Source organism: Balaenoptera acutorostrata, chromosome 11 (assembly GCF_949987535.1).
Source record: "Balaenoptera acutorostrata chromosome 11, mBalAcu1.1, whole genome shotgun sequence".
NCBI lineage: Eukaryota > Metazoa > Chordata > Mammalia > Artiodactyla > Balaenopteridae > Balaenoptera > Balaenoptera acutorostrata.
In genome coordinates, this window is record NC_080074.1 from 88,388,959 (window position 1) to 88,414,178 (window position 25,220).

At 34.3% G+C, this 25,220-nt stretch overlaps 1 protein-coding gene across 1 annotated transcript in view; it reads right to left on the reverse strand.

The window, feature by feature from the left end:
* Positions 1 to 675: 675 nt before the first annotated feature.
* Positions 676 to 25,220, reverse strand: part of ETNK1 (ethanolamine kinase 1) — a 69,370-nt gene continuing 44,825 nt past the window's right edge. Inside the window, exons 5-8 of the mRNA XM_007194839.3 lie at positions 20,450 to 20,533; positions 18,509 to 18,669; positions 4,749 to 4,822; positions 676 to 4,415 (exon numbers count right to left, since the gene is read on the reverse strand). Of these exons, the coding sequence (XP_007194901.2) occupies positions 4,343 to 4,415; positions 4,749 to 4,822; positions 18,509 to 18,669; positions 20,450 to 20,533 (392 nt within the window). The 3' untranslated portion in view covers positions 676 to 4,342. The remainder of the gene's footprint in view (positions 4,416 to 4,748; positions 4,823 to 18,508; positions 18,670 to 20,449; positions 20,534 to 25,220) is intronic.

The window sequence follows — 25,220 nt, forward strand, 5'->3', positions numbered from 1 at the left end:
GAAGAGAAAGCAGATTTCAGGACAGAAACCTACTAAAAACTTGAATTCTGAATGCCTCAAAGTCAAAAGGGTATTTTCTATAAGCACTGTAGTATTTTTTCTATTCAAATAGTTTAAGTCTGTCCATTTCAAATTATGATCCAGAAAGGAAAACTTTAGTGTTAAAAACTGTTCAGAAAAGTCTAATTCATTGTGTAATATATCTTATTAATTTCAGTTTTCAAGTATTCAAGTAATGCAAACTCAAGCATTTTCTTTTATAGCAATACATTTACGGACTAAACCTCAAAGATGGGGAAAAATTCATTTAAAATGATCGTTACGCTTTTCTGTCCGAAGACATCAAACCCAAGACGTAACACTGTAACCTCACAAGGGGTACGCAGCAGAGACAAAGGTGGTTCCGTGTAACTAACGTCTTTCGTTAGAAAAAGAAACAAAAACAAAACAGGCTGCCTTAATATGTAACGAAGTTTCCAGTCAAAGACATTCTAAAAATCTAATGAAGAAAATTCAGAGCAAATCGATTTTGAAATAAAGATAAAGCTGCTTTACCACATACTTATAATTCACTTTCCTTTGTGCATAAAAAACTACTAGCATTTGCCTTTTGTGTAAAGTAGTGCAAGTTGCTGCCAATAACAAAACTCTCCTCCTAGCATAAAGCATTGTTAACTTTGTCTATCAACTGAATGACTGACTAATATTAAAAGCTTAATAAGTCTATATCACTTTGGAATGTAGTATAAAATGCTTATTAAAAGCAATTTAAAGCAGAAAATCAAACTGATAGTTTTCTCATTTATATTATGAAGGAATTCAAAAATGGTACAGAAAGCTTTGTGTAATGTAAAAAAGAAATATCTATATAACTTTAAAAGTGGAGGTTTTTAACTTTTAATTGAGAGTGTTTGGGGGGAATTTTTCCTTTAAATCTGGAAGGTTTCATAATAAATATATTTATGAAGTTAAATATTTTTAGTTCAGCAAAAATGGAATTAGCAGTCATTAAAAGAACACATACCTCTTCTGTGTTTTACAATCCCATAATGAACAGCTTTATACTTAGAGAAGCCAACTGAGCCATGCTTAAGTTGAACTAGGAGCTATTACTTATCATCTCCCTTGTATATGTGGGACTTAAGATTCACACTGAGATATATAAAAACTCAGGTTTTTTTTTGTAGAAAAAGGTTAACAGCATTGAAAACAGAAAAGGATAACACTTCAGTCTGCAATCATAAAATTATATTTTTAATTTCCTTTAGCTTAGAATCAAATAATGGAATTCTAACAATGTATTAATTTACTGTTTGCAGGAATCTAACCTCCAAAAACTAGTGGTCAACTAAAGATTGAAAAAAAGTCATATTAGGCACTGAGAGGCTAAATAAATAAGTACTGACATTAACAAAAACTGACAAACCCTATTTCCAGTTCCTCTTGTTACCCCACTGTGCAGCCCGATTTGTTGGCTATTTCCAGTCTAAAACCAAAGAGCTGGATCATTACCTTACAGAAAAATGTCTGCAAAAGGGAAAAGAATGCAAAACAATACACAATCTCATATGCAACATACAACTCACACTAATTTACAAATTTTTATTTACACTGTTTTATATACATTCCAGGCAGACCTAGTTGATGAGTTTTGTGCTCATATTGATCTCAAATGATCATGTATGTGAACAGTATGATTTACTACCACATCTCTTTAATTCCCAGAAAGTGGTGGTAGCATGGGGTCAGGAGGGAAAAAAATCAAGTATTACTGGTCAGGTAAGATCATACAAGTATGTAAGGAACAAAGGGAAAACAAATTGTGGAATTTTGCTTGCTAAAGCATCCAGGCCACTATGGTCTATTGACTAACAGTGAGTATACGTGAATGCCACTTCTCTAACAACCATTTTCATATTTACAAAATGAGCTTACTATCAGTTGAGTTATTAGGTAAGGCATTCAAGTTCCTTAGCTTAACATAAAAAGGCAAAAGACATCTCAGCAAGCCACAGGACAAAGTTTAGAGGGATGTTTTCCCTTTAGAATCCCTTAAATGGTCAATTAAAAGGGAAGCAAATTTTGAACCCTATTATTAGGCTGAAGCATGATCCCAAAAACCTGTACAGGAAGTGGGAACATCATAATACCCAAAATCTAGCCTAAAAGTGGGGGAATATCTTAAATACCTTATTTTGTTCCCAAGATTCATTGCCTAGGGCTAAAGTGAGAGCCTTTATTCCCCTCTACATTCACTTCTATATGAATCTCTCTGAACCACTTACAAGAGTATCACAGCTAGCAGCTATGCACAATCTACCAGCAATGGCTCAGTGAATCTCTATTCAAAATAGTTTGAAGAATATGGAGTAAGGTAGAAAAATGATCTTCTCTCTTCCCACAGTTCTCCAAGATATATTTGCACTTTTAAGAAGTCAGAAAGCAAAAAAATCAAGAGTACTACATATTCTTCATTGTTCTAAGAAAATGTTCCAGCCCCAGATGAAAATTCCACGAAAAACAATTTTTCAAGTTCACTCTAACATTATATAAAAAGCTATTCATTGTTTAATTGGTTCCTTTCATTTAGTTAATTAGGTAAAATTCTATTGATCCTACAGTAATATGGTTTATAAAAACAGAAGTGAACATTTGTAACATTGGGGAGGTAGAAAACAAATCTTGGTCTAACACTGTTATATAGACACAAAACAGATTTTAAGATTCTATTCATGTAACTAGAATTTACCATTTTAAATGGCCTGTAAGTGTTTCTACTTATTTTATTAGCTTTAAACATCTTGAGATAATCCAAGTATTTTAAAGCACTTATCTGAGAATACAAGTCACTTGGAATAATACATCAGACTCCCCAGAAGATTTCTCAGAGGATAAATTTGTAGCTGCATATTCTGAATATGCAGATCCATTAAGCCAACTTTGTACATGGGCACTTATGTGACCAAAGTGCAAAGCTTGTCAGACTAATTTTCTAAGCAAAGTTAACCATGACTGCTCAACTCTACACAGCAGTCTTCAAAACTGGATGCTTGCTTATCTATCCCAAAGATCTAAGTTCCTTCCAAATAATAACTGCCATCCTCTCGCTCTCAAACAGACAAAAACAAACAAAATCAAAAGAAATCAAACCAAACAGAAGCCCTCCTACCATGAGTATTTTTGCTTAATTCACATTGTTATATCAGATTTTAAGTGTACAAGATCCATGTTCTAAATGTTCCTTATTTAATTCTTTTAACCACCTCAACTTATTTCTCTGAAACTATTGATACATTTATCAAGTAATCATTTGCTATCATTCTAAAGACATGGAGCCATACTAAAACATTAAAACCACAGTGTAAGGAATGAATCTGAAGAAGTAAAAAAGAATTAATCTAAATGACATTTTCTTGTTCCCAAGTATGATAAGCATTCTGTCTTTGTTTCAAAAATTAGCAATTGCTGTACTAGCTACTATTTAATAACAAACAAAATATACAACATCTCAATAAGTAAAACAAAATTTTGGTTAGAAACAATTTGATATAGTAAAATTTTAAAAACAAACTGTAACTTAAATGACCATATATAGTATATGAAAACATTATGTAATACAGATTTTGGTAACATAAAATCATCATATATCTATTCCAGGATTATATGGTAAATATTAATATTTATACTGCCAGACTATATAGCAAGAGGGGAATTTAATTCTAAGATGTCCCCCCCCCCCCAAAATGCTTTCCAATACTCAGAAAGATGTACCACTAGCATAGACAGTGAATGTACTTCAATCTCCTAAACAGATATTTTTCTATGAACATCTTAAGTTATCTAAACCAGTGTCTGGCATTCCAAGAGTAAATGATTCATTTAACTAACAGTGTGTCAAAATAAAAAGGTTACACTAAACAACTAAAATGTTTACTAAAATTAATCTTATTAAAGTAAAACTTAAAAAAAAATTTTCTCTGGAAAATTTTCGTTGCTTACACTCAACAAACAGATGAAACAGATGAAAACAGTCACAGAATTCATGTTAAATTTATAATAAATAATTCACATATAACATAGATTAAATTATCAAAGGATTAAACTGACATCTTTATACCTTTTTGCTGATTTAACAAACTTCTTACCCACCACATACTGAGAGCAGTAGGTGTATTTCTTGACATCATTCAGACTTTTTAAAAAATAAATTGGTTGTTTAGAAGCATAATTTGTACAGCAAGATAACCAAATTAAAATAATTTTAACATATATTGGCTTTTTGGAATTTCTTAAAATATCCACAAGCATTGTTCAGCTACTTAAGAATAATTAAATGTCTTCTTTACTCAGGCACCTTTAATGCAGTAACCACAGGCTTCATTTTAAAGTATTGGTTAAAACGAACAATTGCATACCTATTGAGAAAAGAGAGTAACAAAATAATTAGAGCTAAAAACCTTAATCTTTCATTTATTTCCACCCACCCTTTCTAAACTGATTATTTTTTTAAGTTTTTAAATTTTCAAGGGACATATTTTTAGTTTATTGCACCACCTACTGGACACTTTTCTAATACTGAGATCATTTAACAGATTATACCAGATTTCCTTGCAGACCAATTATTAAATGTATGCAACCTCTGCAGCATTTGACTAAAAATAATAACTACAATGTCCCCTATAAATTCTACATGTAAATCCCAAAAAGAGTAGAGACAAATGTAATGCATACAGTAAAATTAAACTTACCCAAGGAAATCAAACTCAATAGTGGAGTATTTGGCTTGAATCAAAGCCCACAATCCCCAAAAGAAATGTGAAGCCTAAAAAAAGGGAAGAAAAATCAAGAATTATGATAATGCATTCCTTTGTAAAACAAATATTAAATTGTAAGTTTTCTCCTTTTTCATCAACTCCATGAACAATACTTTCTTGATGCTTTTTTACCACAAAGTGTCTAAAACACAGGTAATACTGAAGTGTACAGTTATCTGGATGGCTATAGACCACTTCTGTCCACAAAAGAGGTTATAATAAATTATAATCACTAAAAAAGAAATAGAGCACAGTTCCTGTACCATGCTTTGTGTGGGCAAAATTGTTTTTGTGTGGTCATCAGCACTGATACATGTTGTTAGCTAAGTGTTTTTAATGGGTCATAATTGCTAACAGGATTTCCTATAAAATACATTAACAAAGGACTTTGTTTCTTAAAATATATACAAAAAGGAAAATCCAAATCTCAAAAACAAAACATATACTGAAACCTGAAGATGTTCAGGGGGTGACAAATTTCTGAAATCAATTTTTATTGACCCAACAATTCTGCGCAATCAACGATGATATAAAGTTACACAACTTGACTTATGCTGGAGAAAAATGAGTCGTAGGACTTAAAGAGTAAACAGATGACTGTATAATTAGGAGTTGCACAATAATTTTATATGTGCGCTTTACAATCTATTTTCATTTAAACACGATATTTTAAGATTCTGAGGGAGGAACCAAGATAGCGGAGTAGAAGGACGAGCTCTCACTCCCTCTTATGAGAACACCAGAATCACAACTAGCTGCTGGACAATCATCGACAGGAAGACACAGGAACTCACCAAAAAAGATACCCCATATCCAAAGACAAAGGAGAAGCCACAATGAGACAGTAGGAGGGGCGCAATTACAGTAAAATCAAATCCCATAACTGCTGGGTGGGTGACTCACAAACTGGAGAACACTTATAACACAGGAGTCCACCCAATGGAGTGAAGGTTCTGAGCCCCACGTCAGGCTTCCCAACCTGAGGGTCCGGCAACGGGAGGAGGAATTCTTAGAGAATCAGACTTTAGAAGGCTAGAGGGATTTGATTGCAGGACTTCGACAGGACTGGGGGAAACAGAGACTCCACTCTTGGAGGGCACACACAAAGTAGTGTGCGCATTGGGACCCAGGGGAAGGAGCAGTGACCCCATAGGAGACTGAACCAGACCTACCTGCTAGTGTTGGAGGGTCTCCTGCAGAGGCGGGGTGTGTCTCTGTTTCACCGAGGGGATGGGGACACTGGCAGCAGAAGTTCTGGGAAGTACTCCTTGGCGTGAACCCTCCCAGAGTCTGTCATTAGCCCCACCAAAGAGCTCAGGTAGGCTCCAGTGTTGGGTTGCCTCAGGCCAAACAACCAACAGGGAGGGAATCCAGCCCCACCCATCAGCAGTCAAGTGGATTAAAGTTGTACTGAGCTCTGCCCACCAGAGCAACAGTCAGCTCTACCCACCACCAGTCACTCCCATCAGGAAACTTACACAAGCCTCTCAGATAGCCTCATCCACCAGAGGGTAGACAGCAGAAGCAAGAAGAACTACAATCCTGCAGCCTATGGAACAAAAACCACATTCACAAAAAGACAGACAAGATGAAAAGGCACAGAGCTATGTACCAGATGAAGGAACAAGATAAAACCCCAGAAAAACAACTAAATGAAGTGGAGATAGGCAACCTTCCAGAAAAAGAATTCAGAATAATGACAGTGAAGATGATCCAGGACCTCGGAAAAAGAATGGAGGCAAAGATCGAGAAGATGCAAGAAGTGTTTAGCAAAGACCTAGAAGAATTAAAGAACAAACAAACAGAGATGAACAATACAACAACTGAAATGAAAACTACACTTGAAGGAATCAATTGCAGAATAACTGAGGCAGAAGAACGGATAAGTGACCTGGAAGACAGAATGGTGGAATTCACTGCTGCAGAACAGAATAAAGGAAAAAGAATGAAAAGAAATGAAGACAGCCTAAGAGACCCCTGGGACAACATTAAACGCAACATTTGCATTATAGGGGTCCCAGAAGGAGAAGAGAGAAAGGACCCAACAAAATATTTGAACAGATTATAGTCGAAAACTTCCCTAACATGGGAAAGGAAATAGCCACCCAAGTCCAGGAAGCGCAGCGAGTCCCATATAGGATAAACCCAAGTAGAAACACGCCAAGACACATAGTAATCAAATTAGCAAAAATTAAAGACGAAGAAAAATTATTGAAAGCAGCAAAGGAAAAACGACAAATAACATACAAGGGAACTCCCATAACGTTACAGCTGATTTCTCAGCAGAAACTCTACAAGCCAGAAGGGAGTGGCATGATATACTTAAAGTGATGAAAGGGAAGAAGCTACAATCAAGATTACTCTGCCCGGCAAGGATCTCATTCAGATTCGACAGAGAAATCAAAAGCTTTACAGACAAGCAAAAGCTAAGAGAATTCAGCACCACCAAACCAGCTCTACAACAAATGCTAAAGGAACTTCTCTAAGTGGGAAACACAAGAGAAGAAAAGGACCTACAAAAACAAACCAAAAACGATTAAGAAAATGGCCATAGGAACATATATATCGATAATTACCTTAAACGTGAATGGATTAAATGCTCCAACCAAAAGACACAGGCTTGCTGAATGGACACAAAAACAAGACCCATATATATATATGCTGTCTACAAGAGACCCACTTCAAACCTAGGGACACATTCAGACTGAAAGTGAGGGCATGGAAAAAGATATTCCATGCAAATGGAAATCAAAAGAAAGCTGGAGAAGCAATTCTCATATCAGACAAAATAGACATTAAAACAAAGACTATTACAACAGGCAAAGAAGGACACTACATAATGATCAAGGGATCAATCCAAGGAGAAGATATAACAATTATAAATATATATGCACCCAACATAGGAGCACCTGAATACATAAGGCAACTGCTCACAGCTATAAAAGAGGAAATCGACAGTAACACAATAATAGTGGGGGACTTTAACACCTCACTTACACCAATGGACAGATCATCCAAAATGAAAATAAATAAGGAAACAGAAGCTTTAAATGACACAATAGACCAGATAGATTTAACTGAAATTTATAGGAGACTCCATCCAAAAACAGCAGATTACACGTTCTTCTCAAGTGCACACGGAACATTCTCCAGGATAGATCACATCTTGGGTCTCAAATCAAGCCTCAGTAAATTTAAGAAAATTGAAATCATATCAAGCATCTTTTCTGACCACAACGGTATGAGATTAGAAATCAATTACAGGGAAAAAAACGTAAAAAACACAAACACATGGAGGCTAAACACTACGTTACTAAATAACCAAGAGATCACTGAAGAAATCAAAGAGGAAATCAAAAAATACCTAGAGACAAATGACAATGAAAACACGACGAACCAAAACCTATGGGATGCAGCAAAAGCAGTTCTAAGAGGGAAGTTTATAGCTATACAATCCTACCTCAAGAAACAAGAAAAACCTCAAGTAAACAATCTAACCTTACACCTAAAGGAACTAGAGAAAGAAGAACAAACAAAACCCAAAGGTAGCAGAAGGAAAGAAATCATACGGATCAGAGCAGAAATAAATGAAATACAAACAAAGAAAACAATAGCAAAGATCAATAAAACTAAAAGCTGGTTCTTTGAGAAGATAAACAAAATTGATAAACCATTAGCCAGATTCATCAAGAAAAAGAGGGAGAGGACTCAAATCAATAAAATTAGAAATGAAAAAGGAGGGCTTCCCTGGTGGCGCAGTGGTTGGGAATTCGCCTGCCAATGCAGGGGACACGGGTTTGAGCCCTGGTCTGGGAAGATCCCACATGCCACGGAGCAACTGGACCCGTGAGCCACAACTACTGAGGCTGCATGTCTGGAGGCTGTGCTCTGCAACAAGAGAGGCCGCGATAGTGAGAGGCCTGTGCACCGTGATGAAGAGTGGCCCCCTCTTGCCGCAACTAGAGAAAGCCCTCACACAGAAACGAAGACCCAACACAGCCAAAAATCAATCAATCAATTAATTAATTAATTTTTAAAAAAGTGTTTTAACATAGATTAAAAACCATGTAAAAAAAAAAAAGAAATGAAAAAGGAGAAGTTACAACAGACACTGCAGAAATACAAAGCATCCTAAGAGACTACTACAAGCAACTCTATGCCAATAAAATGGACAACCTGGAAGAAATGGACAAATTCTTCAAAAGGTATAACCTTCCAAGACTGAACCAGGAAGAAATAGAAAATATGAACAGACCAATCACAAGTAATGAAATTGACACTGTGATTAAAAATCTTCCAACAAACAAAGTCCAGGACCAGATGGCTTCACAGGTGAAGTCTATCAAACATTTAGAGAAGAGCTAACACCCATCCTTCTCAAACTCTTCCAAAAAATTACAGACGATGGAACACTCCCAATCTCATTCTATGAGGCCACCAACACCCTGATACCAAAACCAGACAAGGATACTACACAAAAAGAAAATTACAGACCAATATCACTGATGAATAAAGATGCAAAAATCCTCAACAAAATACTAGCAAACAGAATCCAACAACACATTAAAAGGATCATACACCATGATCAAGTGGAATTTATCCCAGTGATGCAAGGATTCTTCAATATACGCAAATCAATCAATGTGATACACCATATTAACAAACTGAAGAATAAAAACGATATGATGATCTCAATAGATGCAGAAAAAGCTTTTGGCAAAATTCAACACCCATTTATGATAAAAACTCTCCAGAAAGTGGGCATAGAGGGAACCTATCTCAACATAATAAAGGCCATATATGACAAACCCACAGCAAACATCATTCTCAATGGTGAAAAACTGAAAGCATTTCCTCTAAGATCAGGAACGAGACAAGGATATCCACTCTCACCACTATTATTCAACAGAGTTTTGGAAGTCCTAGCCTCGGCAATCAGAGAAGAAAAAGAAAGAAAAGGAATACAAATTGGAAAAGAAGAAGTAAAACTGTCACTGTTTGCAGATGACATGATACTATACATAGAGAATCCTAAAGATGCCACCAGAAAACTACTAGAGCTAATCAATGAATTTGGTAAAGTTGCAGGATACAAAATTAATGCACAGAAATCTCTTGCATTCCTATACACTAATGATGAAAAATCTGAAAGAGAAATTAAGGAAACACTCCCATTTACCACTGCAACAAAAAGAATAAAATACCTAGGAATAAACCCACCTAGGGAGACAAAAGACCTGTATGCAGCAAACTATAAGACAGTGATGAAAGAAATTAAAGATGATACCAACAGATGGAGAGATATACCATGTTCTTGGATTGGAAGAATCAATATTGTGAAAATGACTATACTACCCAAAGCAATCTACAGATTCAATGCAATCCCTATCAAATTACCAATGGCATTTTTTACGGAACTAGAACAAATCATCTTAAGATTTGTATGGAGACACAAAAGACCCCAAATAGCCAAAGCAGTCTTGAGGGAAAAAAAAGGAGCTGGAGGAATCAGGTTCCCTGACTTCAGACTATACTACAAAGCTACAGTAATCAAGACAATATGGTACTGGCACAAAAACAGAAACATAGATCAGTGGAACAAGATAGAAAGCCCAGAGGTAAACCCATGCACCTATGGTTAACTAATCTATGACAAAGGAACCAAGGATATGCAATTGAGAAAAGACAGTCTCTTCAATAAGTGGTGCTGGGAAAGCTGGACAGCTACATGTAAAAGAATGAAATTAGAATACTCCCTAACAAACTACACAAAAATAAACTCAAAATGGATTAGAGACCTAAATGTAAGACTGGACACTATAAAACTCTTAGAGGAAAACATAGGAAGAACACTCTTTGATATAAATCACAGAAAGATCTCTTTTGATCCAACTCCTAGAGTAATGGAAATGAAAACAAAAATAAGCAAATGGGACCTAATGAAACTTCAAAGCTTTTGCACAGCAAAGGAAACCATAAACAAGACGAAAAGACAACCCTCAGAATGGGAGAAAGTATTTGCAAAGGAATCAACAGACAAAGGATTAATCTCCAAAATATATAAACAGCTCATGCAGCTCCATATTAAAAAAACAAACAACCCAATCCAAAAATGGGCAGAAGACCTAAATAGACATTTCTCCAAAGAAGACATACAGATGGCCAAGAAGCACATGAAAAGCTGCTCAACATCACTATTAGAGAAATGCAAATCAAAACTACAAAGAGGTATCACCTCATACCAGTTAGAATGGGTTTCAACAGAAAATCTACAAACAACAAATGCTGGGGAGGGTACGGAGAAAAGGGAACCCTCTTGCACTGTTGGTGGGAATGTAAACTGATACAGCCACTATGGAGAACAGTATGGAGGTTCCTTAAAAAACTAAAAATAGAATTACCATATATATGATCCAGCAATCCCACTACTGGGCATATACCCAGAGAAAACCACAATTCAAAAAGACACATGCACTCCAATGTTCATTGCAGCACTATTTACAGTAGCCAGGTCATGAAGCAACCTAAATGCCCATCGACAGGCGAATGGATAAAGAAGATGTGGTACATATATACAATGGAATATTACTCAGCCATAAAAAGGAATGAAATTGGGTCATCTGTTGAGATGTGGATGGATCTAGAGACTGTCATACAGAGTGAGGTAAGACAGAAAGAGAAAAACAAATATTGTATATTAACGCATATACATGGAACCTAGAAAAATGGTACAGATGAACCGGTTTTCAGGGCAGAAATTGAGACACAGATGTAGAGAATAAACGTATGGACACCAAGGGGGGAAAGCGGCGGGTAGTGGGGGTGGTGGTGTGATGAACTGGGTGATTGGGATTGACATACATACACTGATGTGGATAAAATTGATGACTATTAAGAACCTGCTGTATAAAAAAATAAATTAAATAAAATTAAAAAAAAAAAAAGAATCATACTCACAGATAAAAAGAACAAACTAGTGGTTACCACTTGTGGGGGTGGGCAATATAGGGGTGGGGGAAAAAAGGGTTATCATGGGGTTATATGAAGTCACGTGTGTGATACTTTTAGAAATTGTAAAGCACTATAAAATTTTTTAAATCTTTCATTCAATAAAAAATTATTACAATAAAAAAAAAATTGGCAGTGTTTTGGTCAGTTCAGTAAAGCTACACAGAAAAGATTGCCAAGCATATGCTGGCTCCTAGTTTTTATGCCTTTTGTGGTTCAGATGCATTTCTTTCATTCTGATTACTTAGGAATGCTTATCTCCAGCTTGCTTTTTCCCATTAGTTTCTGTCTACTTTACTGTCTTCAATTTATCTTGTTTAATAACAGATTTTTAAAGCACTTGGTACTTTACTTTTTTAGTCATCATTCTTTTTATATCCCTACTTATTACATCTTATTAGAAAACATATTTTGTTCTGTGTTTCAGTTTTTTCTGCTACATATTTATGAGCCTTCCAATTGGCTTTCTCTTTGAAAGCATTAAACAGAATATTGGTATAAATTATATTGTACATACAAGCAAAAATAAAATAGTTGCATGTGTACTTTTTTAACATTTACATAGATTGATATTTAGCTTACATTTATCTCTACCTATGCATTTTTAGATTAGCTATAATCCACATCCAAATATTTAGACCATCTGTTCTCATATCTTGAAAATGGATTGATCTATATTTTTCCCTACTGGAATCCTACCTTACTATATATCCAGCTTTAATTTTCATATCTTTCTATAGTGGTCAGATTCTACTAAGTTTTACCATTGCACTGTACTCCTTAGCTTTTCTAGGCTGGGACTACACAACACTGCATTAAACAGAGTTAAATATTTGATAATCTAAAAAAAAAAAAAAAAAAGTTTCTGATAACACTAAGACTTTACTTCCCAAGAAATACTCTATTCTAACTAGAAATACTATAACTAGAAAAAAAATTACTAGGTGTGTGGCTGTAAGCAACTTAATTAACCCCTCTGTACATTTGTTCCCTCATCTGTAAAATGCAAGTGAGATATTATAATTTATAATAAGATATAGACATTTGATCTTCATTCACTGTTCCTGGCTCATAGCTCCTTGGACTTTCCTAAGCATAGAGCAACTGGGAGCATCTTTTGTTATAATATTTGGTCTTTTGTCATTGGTTCCTGAAATAGTTCCACAGCCATAAATGTGAAAGGAATGTCTTTGTTATTCTTAACAAGCCCCTTTCAACCACATGTTAATGAGGTGTCTTTTAGAAAGCCCCTAAACTTGAGGGCTGGTTGCCAGGGAAACTAACCACGTGATTAGAAGGTTGGAACTTTTGGCCCCACCACCTCCAGACTTCCAGGGAGGGAAGAAGAACTGAAAACTGAGATGGCCAATGATTTAATCAATCTTGCTTTGGTAATGAAGCGTCCACTAAAACCTAAAAGGAAGGGGTTTGGAGAGCTTCCATATTTCGTGAACCAGAACCTACGCACATGCTGGGAGGGTGGTACACCTGAAACTCCACAGGAACGTAAGTTCCTACACCCAGGATACTTCCAGACCTCACAGTACTGTACCTCTTCATCCAACTGTTCTTCTGTATCCTTATAATATCCTTTATGATAAACTGGTAAACAAATGTAAACGTTTCTCTGAGTTCTGTGAGCCACTCTAGCAAATTAATAGGCCCCAAGGAGGGAGTTGTGGAAGCCTCCCATTTAAAGCCAGTGGACTTGTGAGTGGCATCTAAAGGGGTGAGGGGGCAGTCTTGTGGGACTGAACCTTTAACCTATGGAATCTGACACTATCTCCAGGTGGATAGTGTCAGACCTGAGTTAAATTTGTAGGACACCCAATCACTGCCTGCTGAGAACTAGAGAACTGATTGGTGTGTGGAAAAAAAACCACATCGGAGCAGCTGGCATACAACAAACATTCAATAAAATGTTAATTATTATAATTATATGAAACAAAAATGATGAAGATTTTTTTAAATGGTCTTCTTTCTGTCTAAGGCAGTGTCTCAGGTATTGAAAAGAGATTTATGAGATGAGATGCCTTCCTTCTTTTGAAAGTCTCAATCAGTGGTTCTCAAAGTGGTCCATGAATCCATGGAAGATTCTGAGGCCCAAAACTATTTTCATAATAATACTAATATGTTACTTGTCTTTTCGACTATGTTTACATTTGCAATGATGAAAAAGCAATACTGGGTGAAGCTCCTGGTACCTTAACATAAGTCAAGGTAGTGGTACCAAACTGAATGAGTATAGTAGTCTTATTCTTCACCACCACCACACACTCACAGTACAAATCCAGTCTCACTAAAGAATGTCCTTTAATAGTTAAAGTCCTTTAACTATTAATTTTATTAAATCTCCACCCTTGAGTACATGATATTCTGATATTCTGTGGGATGATACAGGAAGTACATATAAAGCATGGCTGATGCATACCCAAAGCATGAAGCTGTCTCAAGGAAAACCACATATGGCTGAGTTGTGAGCTAAACTCGCACATTTTTAATGGAACATCATTTTTACTTGAAGAACAACTGACATACGAACTAGAGTTATTAGACTTGGGTATTTGGCAGACATTTCTCAAATATAAAAAAGAGAACTTGTCATTTCAATGAGAATAACTGACAGTATTTGTTGCCAATAACAGACTTTGACTATTCAACCTAAAATTAGAACTTTGGAAAATGTGTATTGAACTCTGTGAGCTTATCAGCTTCTCAATAAAGTACCTAAAACTTTTCTGATACTGGTGGTGATATCAATAAATGTGATTTTTTAAATATCATATAATGAGATGTATCAACTTTTAGAAGTTCTATACAGCTCAATAAATCCATATTTTCCAAATGACTAATGAATGACATTCAAATTACAAAATCACGCATTGATAAAAGAACCATTCAAAGTGCAAGATAAACTAATGGAGATTAATGTAATAGAATACAAAAGTTAACTTATGTGTTCAGACTGAACATTACAATTAACCTTTAAGAAACTATCACTTGCTGAGTTTTGGTGAAGCATCAAAAAAGAATATCCACAATTCTCTGAAAAGGCAAAATACTCCTCTATTCCAACAACCCTATGTGTGTGAAACAGGACTATCTTCATATACTTCAACCGAAACCATACATTGTAAGAGATGAAATGCAGAAGCAAATATGAGAATACAGCTTTTGTTATGCCAGACATTACAGAGGTTTGTAAAAGTATAAAAAATTATGTCATCCTTCTCACTGAAGTGTTTTTTGATTTGGAAAATAGCTATTTTTCATTTTTAAAATACTGTTTATGTTAATATGAGCTTTTTAAAAAAATATGTATTTAATAAATATTTTGAATTTGTTTTAATTTCCAAGATGGTAAATACTGATAATTAAACCATATAAACAAAATCTCGTAGAGGTCTTCAAAAAAGTTCTGGAAGCGTAAAATAAGGTACTGAGACCAAAAAGTTTGAGAACCATTAGTCTTAATCACCTCAGCATATTCTAATGATATAAAAATCATCTGCAAATGGTATCATAATCTCTACCTATTAGGTGGGTTCTGTAGTAGAAAAGACTAAAATCAGGGGACATTCTACACCTAAAAATAACATCAAAACAGCTCTCCCCACCATTTCAAGCAGTGCTGGCATATGTATTTCTCAATTTTTATTCATATAGTAATGTAAAATAACTAAATGATTCTATACTAGAGAAGCATTATACATAAAACTTCACTTTTTTGGTAGGTAACACCTTTTATAGGGTGAAAAATTAAAATTTTATATGTAACATTAGACTCATAAACGGATAAAAGGGGAAGTGAGGAAATAGCCCATTTGTCATTTTGCATTCCCAAAAATGGCAAAGAGAGAATATTTAAGTACAAATAATATAATAATCTGTGATTCTATGATTTACTAATCCTACTTCTCTCAGATTTGGAAGTTATGGATATGTAAGTCTCTCTATCAAAGGGTATTTTAATTCCTAGGCTACCCACACCTGTTGCAAAGAAAAATTAAAAGCTTTATATGGTGAACAAATAACTAAAATGAATCCTCAAACTGTTTCCTGAAAACCTCAATATAACTTTAATATTTTACTTAGAAAGAAACTGAAGTCTGCCAACAATGTGTCTAAAAACTCCTCAAAGCTTAAAAAAAACCCTGTATTCCCTATTTGGTTTTGTAATGCAAATACCTACTTTTGTTTGTCATCTCCGCAACATTAATTAATTATAGTAAACAATTAATTAGAAGTGAAATCTTTTAATATTGAGAAGTCTGATCATGCCATTTACCAAACATTTATTTATTTAGAACATTACCAAACATTTACCAAACAATAAACATTTACCAAACATTATTTATTTAGAACAGCTACACCTCGATCTTATTCAAACCTCTTTTCTTCCCTTATCAAAACAGCTTTATAACTTATGTATGTGCTGTCTTCTTCATGACAAGTGATTAAGGAAAGAGGAGGAAACAGTATTTAAGACACATCCATAAGGAACAAGAGAAACTTGCCAGGAGAATACAGGGAAAAGGGCATTCTAGGTAGAAAGGAATAATCTATACAAAAGCATACAGGCTTAAAACACCCTGAAGTGTTTAGAAAACAAGATGACTCTGCCAGAGAGGAGGTGGGAGGTGAGAAATTTAGTGGGAAATAAGACAATTTGTAGATGCTATCATTTGGATTTCATTCTGTTAAGTCATGGGGAGTCATAAAGTAGGAAAGTGACACAATCAGATTCATAAATTAGATTCTAGTTATTAGAAAGAGCGCTTTTAAAATATACAGTGTGAATTACAGACAGAAAAAACCTGGAGGTAAAGAGACCAGTAAAGACTAACATAGGTGAGAGACAAAGGCCTTAATCAAAGGTCATGCAATTAAGGAGAAAGGTTTGGAATTTACAGAATTTTAGAATAGAACCGGAAAAGAGAAACAATGTGAGAAGAAGAGGAACACATGAAAAAAAATTCTTTCCTGGTTTCAGAATACAGCAACAGAATGGACAGCATTTTAATTAAGTCAAGATAGTACAATAAAGAATAAAGAATGGGACAGAGGATAGGATGCAGAAAATAAAATTCAAGTTTGGACACCTTGTGGTCAAATACTAATGGGACCCCGGATAGATACAGTCAGTACTGATCTGGAGCCTGTCAGTGGGATCATTAACAGAAAGGGCAATAAAAGCCATGGGACTAGATCACCCAATAAAAGTATATAAAGTGGGGAACTCTCCAGTAGTCCAGTGGTTAGGACTCCGTGTTCTCACTGCCGAGGGCCTGGGTTCAATCCCTGGTCAGGGAACTAAGATCCCACAAGCCGTGTGGCATGGCCAAAAAAAAAAAAAAGTACATAAAGTACATAAAATGAAAGGAGGGAGGCCCCAAATCCGAATACTAGGAAACACTAGCGTGTAAGAGGGTTGGAGGAAGAGTAAGAAGAAAGAGGAGCCAGAGAAGGAGACAAGCAGGAGGGCACAAAAGAGGAAAACCAAGGAAGAATGGGACCACAAAAATTAATGAAAAAAAAAATGGAATCAATGGAAAATAATGTCAAATGCTATGGACAGATCAAGTAAGATAAAGACTGAAGAGTTTTAACTGGATTTAGCAATTATGTCATTATTGTTAAGAAAACCCTATATTCTCTACTTTAAGATCATGCTTAAATAGAATAAATAGAAACAGCAGGCATCCTAGGACGAACTGGAGAGCATGTCATTAATTTAACCAACAGTTCTACTCAAAATAGACATCAGAACAGCAGGTAAAGAAGCCACCTTTCAGCACACCTCTTACTTAAGATGTATTCTGTATGGCTCTGGGGGAATGCTGCTCTTAAGACTATGGAAACAGTACACCTGTGAGCCACCAATAGGGTCTTTTTGTGAAGACTACATAGCAAATATTCCCCATGTCAACTGCAGAGAATTATATTAAAACTAAAAAGAAGTAGTAGCTAAAATAACTTCAACCCAGTATTCAATTTAATTGTCTCAACACCTTAGCTGAAAGCTCATTCTAATGGCATCACGTCATTCTCAAAAGGTAATTTAAATGAACTAAAATTTGAAAACGTAAATGCATTTAGAGTAAAGAGAAGTGGGTCTTGAAAATAATAAAGCATTACAATATCAAAGATGCAGGAAATAACTGCTTATCAAAAGAAGGTCAGTAAGACAAAATACTGGTGGTTATGAAAACATAATTCTACTAGTCCTTCCAATCTACTTTTATCGTGTTAACATGATATGTTAACATGTTAACATGTGATGATTAAATGTATTGTGGAAAAACCTTACTACCCATAAGTCTGTCCTTGATTATGTTTTTTATAACATAAAGAAAGAGAATTAGATATTAAAAAAACTACTTCACACATTAATCCTAACTCTAACTAGAATCCATTCATTAAACAAATAATTTCACTGAGCACTTAACCATGTGGCTAGGCATTGTTGTTCTAGGGGCTGGGGATATAGCAGTGAATGAAACAAAATTTTTGTCCTCAAAAGCATTACAGTGGGGGAATTTTAAACAATCTCATTTTGTCATTATTTTAAACAAATAACAAGTTCACAAAACTCAAAATGGGGAACTGTTTAAAAAATGATGAAAATTTTTAGTTTTTAACATCATATCAAGAATCTTTCATTAATTGTTTAAATTTAAACTTACCAATGCAAACTGATTGACTTGAATGAAGAGTATTTCTACTTCCTTTTCAGTAACTTCAGACCCAAAACCCTTATATTCTTTGTAGGCTTCGAGGTAAGAACGCAGCCACTGGCCCTGCAGTTCTCTGTCTGGATAAAGACTATAGTCTACATCACTCACACCTAAAATAGAAAAGAAAGTACACTGAGATTTTTAAGAACACATTACACATCTTCTGCAAACTTTAATAATCCCTACCATCTACATATGTTTTCAGAAAAAAATTATTAAATGTTTCCATTTTGGGCTGAAATACTAGATATTATTAAGTAAATAGCATTTATTAGAATAATAAACCAATCATAATATATTCCAAATTAAATTCTAATGCACAGTACAGTTGATCACTATAATCAATTCTCATTGCCTCAGTTTTTCCTCAAAGTATGAAGCTTGAACCACCTGCATCAGAAGCCACAAATCTTCGATTTTAATAAGTACCTCAGGAGATTCTTATGAGATTCTTATGCACACTAATATCTAGAGCATTTCCTAGAACTGTGGCTCTAAAGCTTCTTTAACCATTTCTCACAGAGTAAGAAATACATTTTTATATTGAAACCTTATACACACACCTGATACTAAATTTCACAGAACAATATTTACCCTAACTACACCTTCCAATTCTGATATTCTATTTCTTTTCCGTTCCTTGCTTTCATTACCCCACATATCTGATCTCATGATGTATAGTTTGAAAAATACTAATCTAGTTCATAGTATTTTGCCTAGCATTCAAGGTTCTTCCTAAGTTGATCCAAACTTACTTCTCTGGTCTTATGACACTCTATTCTCCTTCATGGATTTTATATCCTACAGAAATAGGTATACTCATCTTGAAGATTTCTTCCTTCTTCCTGCAGTGGCCTCTCTTTCTCTTCTATCTGCACATCCAAACTCTACCTAACTTTTTCAATTTTTTTCTGCACAAAATCATATTAAGATCACTCTTTTGTATCCACAGCAGTGACTATCCATATGACTAACATGGTGATATCTCATTATATGCACAACTGCTTTCCCGCCCTATAGATATTTATGTACAACATGTATGTGGGGATATGGCATGTATAGAGGCTTGGTGGAGGGAAATAACTGAAAACACGTAAACTAAAACTTTCCCCCACCTCTCTTTACCCAGTCTGATAACTTAGAAGTATATGAAAATACATGAATACGTAAATATATAAAAATACAAATTCAACAATGAAAAGTTCCTGCTAGGTATAAACCATCCAGGGGAATTCCCTAATCTTCACTATTTTAGAGCATTTCATGTTTCTAAATATAGCCATAAAATGTATTTTAAATTAATTATACTTACATAAAAAAAACTTAAGCTTTTATCTTTGATGGTAATAAAAGATTATTTTCAGGGGTAAAAATGACCAGGTTTTCAATTATTCATAGCCAATGACAAAAAAAAAAAAAAAAAATTCTTGAGCTCTTTAGTTAAACAACATTCCAAAAGCCCAAGGACACAATAGAAACAGCAAAGGCTTTTAAATGATTAAAAAGGTGGTCTCAAATCTTAGTTCTTTGCATTTTACTGTGACCTTGGTGAGTTACTTTACTCATTTGTAAACTGGGAATATTACCCAACTTATTGTTGTGTAGAAAAAATCAGATGAGATGAGATTTACGAAGCAACTATGTCAATTCTTAACAAAAGTCACACACAAAAAAGCCACAATCATTATTTTCCTTAAGAACTTAAGGAAGAGGTCATCACCTCTTTCCTCCAATGATAAAGAAAAACCAAAAAGGTCAGGAAGAAAATAAAAATTGTTGCTCCTACCCCCAGTTGATCTTCTTTAAAGAAAAGGAAAAACAATTCGAAAAGCATCCTTTCAAAATTATATATGCTACTCCATTAGAGGAACATGTTCCTCTAGATTTTACCTGCAAATTCATTGAAATGATTTCCAATATCATATGCCAGGTAGTTGTATCCAGAATATTCATAATCAATGAACTGTACATCACCTATGTGAGACACAAAAACAGAGACATAAGAAATCACATATAGGATCAGAAAATCCCTATGCTATTTATAATTAAATAGCTTCCAATATTTTGTCTCATTGTACGTGCTTGGTTACATGCACTTCTGAGACAATACAGGGTAAGGCTGTGAATTTTATGGCAATGAGCTTTACAAAATTCAAATTATTTATCTGGGTCAACAGCTTCTTTGTGAACATTAATGTCCACTACACTAAAGAAAAGTCAAAATACAGTCATTCTCCAAGTTCAAACAAAAGCAAAATATGTCTTTAACCACATGGGGGCATCAGTTACTTAAAAATTCAAGTTTAGTTAGAAATGAAAACTATCTTTGGAAACTTAATAATCTATGCAACTTTAACAAAAAATTAATCTATGATACTCCAACAGTGAATTGACAAGCTAATCTATATACGGAAATAAAATACAGACTTTCAAAGACTTGAATTCTGAGAACCCTGCACTTAACGTTATAACACTTGCTGATCAACATAACAACATGCCTAATTTAAGAAGTTAGTTGCTATCAAACTCTTACATATTCCTGGAATGCTACATAATTAAGGTTTCCAATAGCATATTTGAGCAGCCTTAAGGTGGTTGTTTTATCATTTAAAAAGAGCAAAGGTATAGTTGCTTTTAAATATTTTTTTAATTTGAGAAATTTTTACATAAAACTAAAGAGATTCCTATTCTAAATTAGTGCTAAATATAGATACAGGTGTGCGTATTTCATTATAATTCTCCAAAGACTATCCTGTTCCGCCTGCCCAAGGGACAAACTCCTGCTTAAGAACACTTCATTTTCGAGTACTGAGTATTAGAGAGGGTTTGACTCAACAGAGATATAGGTCCTATTTTTTAAAAGACGAGAAAAAGAGAGAGAGAAAGAGAGACAGAGAGAAACATTAGGAAAAAAAAAATCAAAATGGGTCACTGTCTACATCAAGGGATCACAAACTCAAAGGCTAACAGGGCTCAACAGTTAAAACGGATACATGAACAGAGATGGCTGTAAGAATAGTTTCTAAGCTGCTGATATTGAGAAAATGCAGAGCATATGTCTAGTTACACTGTCTTTTAAAACATCAAGCTGAGGTAACAAAACAAACTTCTGGTTTATACACACTGGCTTTTCCCAGATAAAAGAGCTTTTGGATTGTCATGTGTCATACAGATTTATATGTTTAATCTGGGGATGTATGTTGATCATATTCAAACTCAGAAAAAGAGAATTATATGACGAAAAATGTAATGGCAAGTGGAGTATTTTAGACAAAAGCAAAAAAATTTAATGTAATTGTATTTAATATTTAATTCAAAATTTTTATAATAGTCAAGTCTAGAGTAAAATAAGTGAGATCATCAAAGTATAAAAGCCCAGTTACCAAAATCTATATGCATATTGACAAAATAATATAAGGTTTTTAAAAGTTGGTGACTACATAAACCACTGCAACTCAACCAGTTTAAATTCCTGAATTCACAAAAACTATTCCACAGAAAGTCTTAAAGTTAACCAAATCACTTCACTAAACTGCAGAATGGGAAGACAGAACAAGCTTTAACCAAATCACTTTACTAATAAGCTCCAAAATGAAAAGTCAGAACATATTTTAAAATTTTTTTCTAGGTACCCTTGGGAATGAGAGAGTAAAGACCACCATCATGACAAAATACTGTGCAGCCATGATAAAAATTTCATTTTCAAAAATTATTAAATGACCAGGAGAATTACAAATGTTATATGAAAAAAGACACAAAATAGTAAACACAGTGATCCAAATTATTAAAATATTATGCCTGAAGAGAGGAAAAAAGAAAAAAAAAACATAATGCACAGGGGAAAAAAGATGAATGGAAATAAACCAAAACAAAATGTTTCTACTAGTTTCATTTCAGATGGTAGACAAGTGACCTTTTTTCCTTTATTCTTTGCAATAAACATTACTTTTAGGAGGAAAAAAAAATGACAGTTTAAAAAGATTAAGATGAATAAGAGACTAAACACGATTTGGGAAATACCTAACCACCCAGCCTTCAAGAAATCAGGATTCCAGAGGATTTACTAAGTTGTATTACTGAGCCAACCAAACAGTTTTAATAAACAATGTTTTAAATTGCAGCTGTTGATTGCTTTAGCTCTTTTAAACACAAATTCTTGTAGAGCTCATATTAACGGTTACATGCCAATAAAAATACACAGCCCAGTCCTGAAGCTTACTTTTGCCACATAAACAAAAGCTTCAATTTCAATTTTCAAAATTATATTTAGAATTTGGCAAACATAAATAAAACGGCAGGTAAAACATGCCTGCTTATAAATACAATTTAAATAAAGCATAGATCATTTTAACAAAAGTTAAAATCTGTTTCAGTATGAAAATTTTAGCAATGACTTTTTGTAGTAGCATTAATTCATTAAAACTAGCCTTTATTTTTAAATGCTATGTTGAGTTTATAAATAATGAAATTTTAAAAATAAGAAAATGAAGCTAACAAGATACAGATGAGGCTGTTACCAGGCTCCGTGCATGTGAACAAGTGATGCGATAAACCTCCAGTCAGTGCGTTTAAGAAGCACGGGTGCGCCGCCACATGGCAGCAACAATGGCATACCTAATCTGTAGCAGATGAAGAAAATTTGGCAAACTCACATTTTACAAGACACAAAGCTTAAAAGGAAAAAAAATTTTTTTTAATCTGCATTAACTATTCTTTTCAAACAACTGCAAACAAAGTGGAACTCAACCTTAAATTTAATCTTCTGCAACAAAGTAAAATTAAAGAGGCCTGCTTCCCTTATTTCGGGTGCCAGAAAAATCAAATTACTGGAAAATGCTTTCCTACCAAAAAAATGCACTGAACTTTTTTCTTCTACAAATTTAACTTCTGAATTCTAAAATTTCCAATTATTTAGAGGAACATCCACATCACTATTAATAATTAATAGCTCATATGGCATGACTATCTTGTTAATTCTTTAAGATATGAATTTTTAATTGGGGATTCAAGGGTGGAAAGAAAATGAGAATACTCCCGAAAACTTTACACAAAATTTTATATAGGCAGATTCTGAGGGGATTCTCAATTTTCCAGATTCTCAAGGGATCCTTGACCTCTAAAAAGTAAAGCATTGCTTTAAGAGCTAAGACTATATTTTATCTGTATATAATTAGCACACTCACTAGCACACAATGGGTAAAGCATAAGATTACTGAATAAAACTATAATCTGAATTTTCAAAAGCTACATTTTTCTTTTTTTGTTTCTTACGCAGTAATGAAATCCACACTCTACTGAGTTAAATTGTTCAAATCTCAGGACAGTTTAAACAATATTTAAAGTACTTTAAAACCAAAAAAATTAGCTTATTAACTAAGGCTATATAATTCACATGATACATTCATTTGGACTCCTTTTATGTATTGTTGTTACGGAGAAAAGGATAAAGATGAAAAGCAAAATAACCAATATGAGAAACTGAAAATGTTTCCAACTCACTCTACTTGCTCTACAGTGTTATGTAAGGCAGAAAGAGAATAAAAGAGAAAAAGTAACCATGATTACACTAATGTTGGCAAAATGCTCTCTATTACACAGAAAAAGGAAGTATTCTGTTCTGGGAAACTTTCGCTTCATCCCTTACTCTAGCGTCCAGTAACTTCACCCTGGACGTGTACACCTTCACCACACAGCACTCATCCTTCTGAATGTAAACTTCTGTATTGTGATCTGACTTGCCCACTACATAGCACATGGCTTCCTGGAGAGGCAGTAGGTCCCTTCCACTTCTCCTTATGCAATCCACAGAGCAAATCCTAGCACACAGGAAGTATTCAAATGCTAGTGAAATAAATGGAGGTTTTGCAGAAAATGCTCAGACACAATGATAACACATGTTTAAATGGCAGCGGGGGAGAAGCATGAAATACTGAGGAACAAAATATGGCATTTCTGACATTCTTATTCCAGTATATGACTGAACATACAGTGGCACTGAATGTATGAGTAAAGAAAAAACACTGAACTAGTAACTATTTTAGGTAGCTCTTCCTTGATAGTTCAGGTTTTTACAGTGCATTTAAAGTTTTTTATTACCTGATTTAGGGTTATTTTATTTTATACTAAATAGTGATCCAGACTACAAGTTAAAACAAGGTTAAGATTATCCTTCATAAAAATTCCACCCTGGAAAATATAGGTTAGCAAATAAAAAAATAAATTTAAATTTTAAAATAAAACAAAAACCTCTTGTTAAAATATCAATAAAATAACCACAACCATATCAATGCCTTTTCATGAATAATAATAAAGTGGATAAGATTTAGAGTCAATCAAGTGACTAAGAATGGTGACTCACCCATTTTCTATTTATATCGTTTTATTTAAAACTCTAAAGAAAAACCTGGCTTACTCTGTAATTCCCAGAAAAGCTTCCTTTTTCTTCCACTCATTTGTATTTCCTTAAATAGCTGTAAATCAGCTTCTTGCATTTGCTGACAGAGAAAATAATCAATGGCAGCCATTTTAAGTAACATATTAGGTCTTCAAGTGAGCTTTTTATGAAGCTTTTATGAATGGGGGAAAAGGAGAAACAAAACAGCCACCAATAAACATTCTGACAGAGCATCAAGACATGAGACAACAAACTCAAAAGCTTTAG